Source organism: Diachasmimorpha longicaudata, chromosome 10 (genome assembly GCF_034640455.1).
Source record: "Diachasmimorpha longicaudata isolate KC_UGA_2023 chromosome 10, iyDiaLong2, whole genome shotgun sequence".
In the NCBI taxonomy this organism is placed as follows: domain Eukaryota; kingdom Metazoa; phylum Arthropoda; class Insecta; order Hymenoptera; family Braconidae; genus Diachasmimorpha; species Diachasmimorpha longicaudata.
The window spans coordinates 1,940,494-1,951,036 of NC_087234.1; the positions used below are offsets into that span (position 1 = coordinate 1,940,494).

General features: G+C 36.9%; 1 protein-coding gene and 1 long non-coding RNA gene across 2 annotated transcripts; one reads left to right on the plus strand and one right to left on the minus strand.

The window, feature by feature from the left end:
• The first annotated feature begins 2,761 nt into the window (after nucleotides 1–2,761).
• Nucleotides 2,762–3,811, plus strand: LOC135166366 (uncharacterized). The gene is made up of 3 exons (XR_010299663.1): nucleotides 2,762–2,829; nucleotides 3,285–3,423; nucleotides 3,549–3,811. It is a non-coding gene; the product is annotated as an uncharacterized LOC135166366 (long non-coding RNA).
• Nucleotides 3,812–3,960: 149 nt separating this feature from the next.
• On the minus strand, nucleotides 3,961–8,546 carry LOC135166365 (uncharacterized). The gene is made up of 6 exons (XM_064128500.1): nucleotides 8,147–8,546; nucleotides 7,839–8,054; nucleotides 6,959–7,132; nucleotides 6,657–6,851; nucleotides 5,971–6,413; nucleotides 3,961–5,739 (listed from the first exon to the last, which is right to left on the minus strand). The coding sequence occupies exons 1-6, from the start codon at nucleotides 8,403–8,405 to the stop codon at nucleotides 5,389–5,391; spliced, it is 1,638 nt and encodes a 545-aa protein (XP_063984570.1). The 5' UTR covers nucleotides 8,406–8,546; the 3' UTR covers nucleotides 3,961–5,388.
• Between the last annotated feature and the right edge of the window lie 1,997 nt (nucleotides 8,547–10,543).

Consider the following 10,543-nt stretch of genomic DNA (forward strand, 5'->3'; position numbering starts at 1 on the left):
CAAAAAATTAAAGAAAATAAAATAAATAATATATTTATTTATAAAAAATATGGATTCATATCTGCGCAAAATATAAACTATTGAATTTTTTCTAGAACATATTGGCTCGAGCTTGGTTCAAGCTTATCAATCCAAGCTCGGAGATCCAAGCTTGGACCAAGATAGGAATTGCCTTGGTAGCCAAGCTTGAATTCACAGGGAATCGCCAAACTTGGTTTTACCTAGGAATTACCACAGGTTCAACCGTGGTCCAAACTAGGAATCCCGAGGTTGGTAACCGAGGTTGGGCCAAGCTTGAGCCTATCGTCCAAGCTAAATTTTTGAATGTGCAAAAAATTAAAGAAAATAAAATAAATAATATATTTATTTATAAAAAATATGGATTCATATCTGTACAAAATATAAACTATTGAATTTTTACTAGAACATATTGGCTCGAACTTGGTTCAAGCTTATCAATCCAAGCTCGGAGATCCAAGCTTGGACCAAGATAGGAATTGCCTTGGTAGCCAAGCTTTAATTCACAGGGAATCGCCAAACTTGGTTTTACCTAGGAATTACCACAGGTTCAACCTTGGTCCAAACTAGGAATCCCGAGGCTTGGTAACCGAGGTTGGGCCAAGCTTGAGCCTATCGTCCAAGCTTGGAAACCCTCACCTGGGATACAGCATTCCACATTTCTTGTGACGTCAAAGGAAATCTTTGGATAGGATTTTGGATGAGGTAGGAAGGGGAACAGGATAATTCTCCATATGATTTTTGCAAGAAAAATTACTGAAAAAATGGATAGTCCAGACCGGGGTTTGAACCCGGGACCTTCCGATTATGCATCGGGTTCTATATCGGGCTCGTGAAAATTCAAAGTCTGATACATTTCCCATGACGAAGTCCCACGTCCGCAATTGTCGGCTATGTTCGGGGCTCATCGTTAACCAATCGCGATGAATGAACAAATAATGGCTGTGTGTATTAGATTTTAATTGGAAGCCAGGTTAATAAATGAATAGACGTTTAAGTAAGAACAATTGAATTATATTTTACTAAGATGTGTTCACACTTTCAGAGTAGTCACCGAACTGACAAACGGTCTCCAGAGAAACCAACCCTTAGTGACCAAATTTCTCACACTCTGACCATTCAACCAAAGGCCCTTGTTCTCTCATTTCTTTCTTTTCCTCCTCTATTTCAGTTTTATAAAACTATTCTAAACATTCCGGCACTATTCTGAGAAAAACTATAAAATATTAACACGGCCTAATCAGAACTATAGACAGACAGTTAATTTTTCTCCACAGACACCCTGCACTCTCAATATTTACTGCATATTCATTTCCCTACGAACGTTGAAATAATGGAATATGGGGGACAGAGAAATAACTTTGTACGCAGTGGATTTAATATTTTTAATTTACGTTCATTGAAAATGACACGAGGAAGAAATGTCTGTGCTCTACGACCTGTCACAGGAGACTGAAAGTCGTCAACAAAACCAAAAGAAAAATCGTCATAATGTGACAAAGGATCCCCAGTTCCTTTGCCACATGACCTCATGGCTTATGTTTACGTCTAGTCCCAAGATCTCTCTCTATGTTGATACATTTTTGTAAACCATAGACTCATAAAATCAATTCTCAGAAGACTGAGGCTATATTCCAACATGTAACGAAGCATTTTTTCCTCTGAAAAATTGACCTCGAGAATGAAGAAAATCACGAAACATCGAATGAATATTTAATTTTTCCTTCGAATGGCTGACATTCATTGGATGGAGGAGATTCAGGTGACAGTGAGTGCCTGAAAGGGCCCCCACTGCATTTCATAGTTTGCTGAGTTGTGAATAGGGAAAAAAAGGCGATATAGAATGGAGATGGGGTAAGTTTCACTGCAGAGTAAGTGCAATAATACCGGGATTATTTGCATCGCAAAAGCCGTGTGTACGGGTAAACATAATATTCGCTCTCTAGTTCTGTGAACCGATATCCACAAACGCACACCAGATATATGGGTAAAATGGATAGAATGGATGAGGGTGGGAAGGGGATGGGCGTATAAGCCCAGGCAGTCTATGGTCTCTGGATGTCCGTCTACCCGTCGACGCTGGCGGCGTCGTTTTGTCTCTGTCATTTACCTCTCGTTTGTCTATTTACTATATCCTCCTCAAAATTCCTCCCTACTCGCTTGTATTTGCCCCTCTCTCTCTCTCTCTCTCTCTCTTTTCGTTTATCCCTCCTCCGGCTTTGGTTTATCTCACTCGGTTGCCGGCATGTGTGCGTGTGTACAGTCGGGGTAATACCGAATCTGTTTGAGCTGCCTCAGGGACGTTAAATTGTCATGCATGCATGGGTGAACGATTCCATATAGGGCAATCGGTATTCGATGAATTTCATTCCAGATGTCGAAGCGTATGTTTTGGGAGAATTGTATTGTGTATGATGTCCGGAGGCTGGTCAGGTAAGGATCATAGTGGTCTTAGATTTTTCAGACCTGATTCATCGTCCGAGACGGTTTACTCACACGTACACGGAGAGATAAATTATTGAAAAATTACGCGACTGTTCCGTAAACTGTCAGGTGGAACAGTATTTAGTGAATATTACGGAAGAGTAACGGCAGATCTGTTCCACCATTTTTACTGTTTCGACTGGTGAATTATGGAACAGCCAAGTCGTTTTTAAAGAATTTTTTTCTCTGTTTAATTAATGATTGGAATTCCGACTGATTTTGATTTTTATTCAGACATTTTTTGGTATCTGAATTATGTCTTCAAATTGTGTGTAAAATTTATTCATTTAATTTCGTTTCGTTGTTTGTCGCAGACATATAATTGAAGTGCGTTTTTATGTTTTAAATTTCATAGTATTTTTATTCCTTTTTTTAGTGAACGTTCCATACTTTTTATGAAACGTTTTGGATTTTTTCCTGAAAATTCACTGAAAAAGTGCGTAACTGTTCAGTAATTTTTACCGAATATTATTTTGATTGGTAGATTACGGAATAAGCACGTGATTTTTCATGAGTGTAGTACACGAAAAGAAAAATTGTTTAAAAAATACGTACATGGTCCATAATCTGCCAGTCAGAACAGTATTCAGTAAAAACTACCGAACAGTTACGCATTTTTTCTTTGAACGTTCCGTATTTTTTCTGAAACGTTTAGAATTTTTCCGGAAACTTCCCTGATAAAGTGCTTAATTATTCCGTAATTTTTACCGAATATTGTTTTACCTGGCAGATTACGGAACAGGTACGTAATTTTTAAACAATTTTTCTTTCCGCATCAACAGACGATTCGAGATATCTGGGGATTTTTAAGGGATTACATCATTAAACTGGACAGAAACGTCATGAATCCATGATATGAATGAGGCTTCAAACATATCGTATGGTCCTTTGGATTTCCTGAATACATTTCATCACATTTAAGTAATTATTTAAACGTACCGCATTCTGTCGATGTTAAAACTCTCATCGTAGACGACATCAGCAGAATCGCACGCAATAATATATTTTATATGAAATAATGATTCATTTTTAACTGAATATCCCAGGTAGGAAAAAACGAATGGGCCAACCTTGGTACAAGCACGGCCGCCGAGCTGCCGTAGCTCGGCACCCGGGCTCCAGCCAAACTCGCGCCGAACTTGGCTAGACCCTGGGATGATAACACGGGGCCAGGCCTGGGACCGAACTTTGGCCAGACTTCGGTCGCCGTACTTTGGCCGCACTCTGGGCTTACCATTCGGCCCGAAATTGGCCCAGGCCTGTTGCCGAACTTTGGCCGCACTCTGGGCTTACCATTCGGCCCGAAATTGGCCCAGACCTATTGCCGAACTTTGGCCGCATTCTGGGCTGACCATTCGGCCCGAAATTGGCCCAGATTTACGACCAGAGCTGTGGCCAGGCTCCAACCGTTGCCTGTATTGGGTTCAGAATCACCAATAAATATATGAACGGTATATCTGATAAGCAGACATGTATTTATTACCTTCAACATTATACAGAAAACAGTTTTATTATGTGACAAAACTTATATTTAAATTTATTAAATCTATTGACAAAAAAACTCAGCCAATCAAAAACTTTTTTCCTCCTATCGACATAGTACATGTTTTCATCCGATTTTGGTTGAACAGTTAAAGATATGCAGTGTTTGTATCTCCAATTTTCATGAAAGATAATCACAACTATGAGATTTTTCCGCGAACAGAATATGAAAACTCAAAAAAATGATTGCAGGTATAAATTGTAGAAAAATCTTTTGTGGATTATTTTCATCCGCTTTTAAAATAAATAATCTACGTAGATCATTTGAATCCGAAATTTAATACGACATACCATATTAAGTCTTAATAAACTCTCTCTTACAATCTAATAATATTAGCAGTCAGTCTTCAGAATTCGAAGATTGTATTAACAAAATATCCAACAAAATAACGCACCAATGTTATTTTTTAAATTAGTAGTTTAGAATTGATAAATTATCGTGCTTCAATTCAAGCATGAAAACAGTCATTATAATAGCAATATTATGGATAATTTATTCCGCTATGGATGATAAGAATTAATTCTTATATCCATAGACAATTGCTGATACGAATTATCCTGATAAGAATTATTTTTTCATCTCGGAAAGACGTCCTTTTTTTACAATAATGTCTTCTCCATCTGCAACTCCGGAACACAGAATGATATTTAGTTGCATTGATTGTGTGCTAGTTCTATATAATATTGCTTATTATATTCACTCTTTCAAACAAACTTAGAAATATAAAAAAGTCTTGGATAGGATTACATATAACTAATTAATTTCAACCCTTAAATTTGAAATCTTTGGGGAATATGGACGCAGTCCGATTGTGAAACTTCAACCTTATAAATATTATTTGACTTGAATCACCAAATACTGAAAACAGCTCTCAATGGCTGAAATTACTTTCATTAGAATTTTTCTTAAAAATTAAAAATCCACTTATTATTTTTCCCTTTAAACTTTTGGACATAATATTTAATCCCTGAACCAACAACGGATATTTATTCCCGTGATCTAACTTATGAGGAAATGACATAGAAAATACTTTATTATGCTAAGATACATCACATTTTCCAATTGTTATTTCCATCTTCTGGATTTCCGACCTCGCCAGGAGAAATATAATAAATATAATTAATACTTCAATGACAGCCGAATACTAAACAATATTCATATATTAATATATATTCTGCCCAATGAAACGCCTCGCGATAAAAATATATTGATAATATAAACTTTTCCTATTAATCGTACCTTTTATCAAGAATATCACAACTAATACAATTACGAAAATGAACTAATGGAGTCATATTAACACAGTGATTTTACAATTCCATTTATCCCGGAAAAATGAAGTATTATCGATTGGTATCAAAGGAACAAACTGAATTATTCTCGTTATGATGACTTGACCCGCGTTGTCGTTCCTTACGCCCACCCTCTCGATCGCCAGAACGTGACAACCAAGTACTTACTTCTGACATTATCTTCTTCTCATCAGTGCTGGATCCTATTACCTCAATTATCACATCAATCAGTACTTTGCATACTGTAGTGTTATAAAAATTTTTCTTTTTCTTTCCGCCAGCTTCCTTTCCGTAACCAGAATAGTGCAGTGACACTGTCTTCCTCAGAACCGCAGATAGGATAGTGGAAACACATATTTTCATCTCTTTTTTATTGCTTATCAAAACTCTCATGAATAATCGCTAAAAATAAAAGAAGGGAAATTTTTTTGAATTTATGAACATGAGAAGACATCTTTGGGCTCATCGCCAGCGGGTTGGTTCTATAACCAAAGCGTTCCAGTGACGTAGACTTGAGTCCCGGTGATGAAAGATTTTTTCATCACCAGAAAACGAACCCAGTGCATGTGTCACCGCCCAATTTATTGATTTTACATAAAAAAGAAGAAAAACGATCAATTTCAGATATATTACCAGTGTTTCTACGAGATTTGGGTCCGTTGTCAATATCGCTTCGTATTCCTGGAACTTATCATCCATTTCAAATAGTAGTGGCGTAGACATCTGCTTCTGTATTTCAAGCAAGCTAGGACCAGAAGCTGGGGCTAGATTAGTGCCAATGATTGTGGTCTTGAGCTCATTCATAGACTGCTTTAAATCGTAAGCCATCCTGCGTCTTAAATTTTCGAGCTTTTCATCTAATTGCTGATCAAAGTAATCTCGAAGGGAGTTCAGGATTCGACGTTCATTATCAGCATAATGACTAGATGACAACTGGTTTTGTGGTCCCAGCATTTTTGGCATCTTAGCAGGGGGTACCATCATTGATCGTGAAGTTTTTGGAGTTCCTGGGCTCACAATCGAATTCAATCCGTCTTCAGCGCGTGTAGTAGACGATGCACGCCTTTTTCGGTTACCTTATGAAATTAAAGGAGGACCAAACGATATAAATTGATGGGTAGCAGCATCAGATGAAAAAAAAACTACCCAAGCCCCCACCAAAAATATATAATATAATCTAATTCTATATAAGTTCCGAATTTTGTAAAGAATGTTCAAAATATAAATTGGACCATTTTCAAATATTTATAAATATAAATTTTTTCATGCGGGAGGAACTTGGCCGATGATTGGTCATGGAATATCCGAGCCGATTTTACCTGAAGCGTTATGGACTAGTGGTGAAGGAGGTGTCAAATGAAGTTCTTTTCTTGTATTTCTCGCTGAGTCCATCGATTTTGTAGGTGACTGCAGAATTCCATCGGAGGAATCATTGCTCTCAGATTCATCAGTTTCGACGTCTTTAAGCAAAGTAATATTCTTCCTTGACCGCTGTTTAAATGATAAACATGCACCTGGAAATTATTGAAAATGATGATTTATCCCTGACCGGATCATTTAATTAACACGAACTTAGAATTACGTGCTACAGTCCCATATTACCTCAAAATTGATTTATTACCTGTTGGTACAGATCGCGATTTACTCGACATTTGCAAAAAGCCAGAATTATTTTGAGCCTTTGAGGCTCGAATCTCCTCAGGATTAGCTATAAGACAATCATGATTTTCGTCTTCAGAGTCAGATCCACTCTGGTAAATGCTTTGAAATCTTGTCTTTGGTTTTGCTTGTATACCTACGAAATTTTACAAGTTTGTAGTGAAGTAGTAACACAACGTAAGTTGTCTCCAGCCTTTGTTTTTTATAGCTATTTCAAAGTGGGGAAAGAATGCATGCATTTGAAAAAATATTTTTTTTGTAGAACCTATCGCTCCTACAAAAAAGGTTTCTATCAAAATTTTACCATTTTCCGTAGATGTTCACTTTGATTTACCTCTTCACAACAGAATTATAATGCTTTCCTACATAAGAGATGGTGGGGAAAAATGGAACGTTTCTCGTCCCCTCAACATTCCAATGCTTTTATGTATAAACAATCATATCAAGTGTAAATCATAAATTTTCCACTTTATCTTGTTCGCACGTAGTGATTTCTGTTAGCGACTCAATTTTTTGATGAGTAAAGAATTGCAATAAAAAAAAATAACCTAATATTTTTCGACCACAACATAATAAAAATTTTCTTATAAAATCATTCAATGCGATTCTCTCTTAAAACGATGTTTCGAGACAAATACACATGTAATGACTGCACAGATACATAATTAATATTTATTTTGTAAAAGATTTCAAAAATTCGGTCAATCTAATTCCCAATTTAGGGAACGATGGGTCTTTTGATGTTAAATACGAGAGTTGAATAAATTGGGGATGAATAATTGGGGTTAAGAGTGGTTATAATTGTTGATAATTGACTTTTACTTCATATTAACAGGACTTACCAGACTTTGGAGTTTGATTTCTAGGTGGAATCGGGATTTTAGTACTAAAGATGTTGTTTAGTTGAGACTTTGATGCAGTTAAGGGTTTTGCTGAAATTTTTGCTTTCGAGGAAGTTTCGGACCTCCCCCCCTTTCGATCATTTTCACCATCGGTTGTCTCACAGTTGAGAGTTACTTGGGCCTTTTTTAATCTTCTGCGACCCTGATCCAAATCAGCTGAACACAATCAACATATGATCCTTTAATATTGAAATGAACCCATCGAGCAATTCATCAAGTTATAAGTGGAGTCATTTCAATTTTTGTACCTGCTCCGGTGATGAAGCAAAATGGATAACTTTGCCAAGAGTCCTTGGGCGAGTGCAATTTTTCCAAGTAGTCGTCAAGTAGATGATATTCAGTTGTCGGTGGGAATTTACAGGTGTCTTCTTCTGCACTATTAAACCATTTTTTCGGCACCAAATCAATGCATGGTAGCCCTTTTTCGTTTTTCTCGAGAAATTCGATGACTGCGAATGGTTCGCTGAGATTTTTTGGATCGCGAGATGGATGTGAGGTTTCCGACATTTTAGGTTATGAAAAAAAATCACGATTCGTACAATTGAACCTGGTGTTTTCGAGTAGTTTCATATAAACTGATAACTTTGCAGAATGATGCATATAGCTTATTATTTAACAGAAAAAATTGCGTTTCTATTTCCATGTGTTTTGAACGGTTTTTTGTCATCACCCCACTGATGCTTCTTTTTTAGCGCCACTATTCCTTCAAAACGATTATATCACAAATATCTGTCAAACACTTAACACACATTTAATTCACATTAAATTCTCACTTCTTGTAATTTACCGTCAACTTAGTTGGTGAAATCCGAATTTGAGACAAAAAGCCCGATAAACGGATGATACGAGCAATTATGAAAGGTTATGTACACGGACGCCAGATCTAACCGATTTATGTCCCACTTGCATGTAACGACTCCACTATTGAAATTTTCTAACGACCTCGATGATCGGATTTTCATGTCGATTGTTGATTTAAAACATAAAATTGTTTGTTTCTTCCACAATTTTAATCACGAGTTCAACTAAAACATATACCCTCATTCATATACCCTCTTACCAAAAAAAAACTGCATTTCACAATGCGAACAATTTTTACGTTATTTTCTAGTGGAGGAGGGATATGGCGTATTGTCGTCCAGTTACATTTAATAAAGCACATTTGTGTTTAATTTTGTGTGCCTTCTTACATGTCATTTCAGCTGCCCAGGACTTAATGTAGAATATTCCTACTCGACTGGAAAAGTCTGGATAACTAAACGCCTCTTCCCTACTACTTTCCTGGTGTCCGAAAATATATATACCAGTAAGATCATCACAAATTTTGGATTTTCCTGATTTAACGAGAATTTGTGAAATTACGAAAACTTTCTCAATATCTAGGAGTACCACGTTATTTGGATGACTTGTCGTCAAGGTTAGACCATTGATGTTGATCATATTTGATGTTAAATGAATTTCCCCATCAATTATCATCGTTGTAGGCTTTCTCGCGATAACCCAATCACTCAGTATGTGTTTCTGATTAATTACCATGGTTCCTCCAGACTCCATCTCAGTTAGTCTGTTGATAATTTGTGTGAGTGGTTTTATCGAAGAATGAACGAGTTTTTTAAATAAACCAATGTAACTCTCTCCCCAAAACGCTGAGAGCTCATTCAGAGGAATTTTAAAGTATTGGGCATCATTAGCAACGTGGATGATACTATGCCAACTGAGAACTTGAGCCCCTTCATCATTATAAACATCAGGTAACGTCTCGAAACAAATTTTTAGCAGAGATCCAGCATATTCACTCAAATCCTTAACGAATTCCTTACTGTTTAAAATTCTGCTAGCAAAGACAAATAATGAGAAATGACAACGTAAAGGTTTCGGTAAGAAATCTTGTAACACGACGATACCACAATAATTAAGGAAAAACTTGAATTGTGATGCTTTCCATCTTGAGATATTATTCACATCAAATTCTTTCCTTTGAAATTCAATAGGGATATCGGCTTTTAATGACCTCATAATACCATCAAGCCGACGAACATCAGCTAATTTGATCCTCTGGGCTGAACTTCTCGTTAGCCATTTATCCAGCAGCCATTTCATATTACCAGAATAGAATAAATGCATTAAATCTAATGGCACTTGTTTTGTCAGATCGAATCTATCCAAAGAGAGCAGCGGGGACACAGAACCTTCATAATGATGTTCTGGTTGAACTCGCGTCTCGTAGGATACTTTAGTGCGTAAATTTGCATTGGTCACTGGATATATGCGTTTTCCTCGTCTTCCACAACCTACTGTAATGCCCTTGGTGAAACACCTTCCACAGGCATAGAAGGCTCCAGGAGCTTTGTGGCAGCAAATGAATGCTCGAGCTGGCGAATCAGCCACTATTGCTACAATTTTCACCTCAAAAACCTTGTCATCAATGCGCAAACCATTTTCTTGGAGTTCATTGGCCTCTTCAACAAAATCAGTCATGAATTCTGTGGCTGATAATGGTTTCCCATCCCCACAATAAATCGCGGCAGCAAAGGGTTTGGTAGTGTAATTTGGATGCTGTATTTTTATTGAAATTGGCCAAATTTCCTTCTTAGCATTCCGGTATACCTGCATACCGTCAATATGAACCAGAAGAGAAATGTCGT

Excerpts from the sequence above, each read along its gene's own strand:
- LOC135166365 (XM_064128500.1), bottom strand. The coding sequence starts at position 8,405 with ATGTCGGAAACCTCACATCCATCTCGCGATCCAAAAAATCTCAGCGAA. Across the intron at positions 8,055-8,146 it reads TTGCTTCATCACCGGAGCAG|CTGATTTGGATCAGGGTCGC; the intron begins GTACAAAAATTG and ends GATTGTGTTCAG. Across the intron at positions 6,852-6,958 it reads ATCGCGATCTGTACCAACAG|GTGCATGTTTATCATTTAAA; the intron begins GTAATAAATCAA and ends AATAATTTCCAG.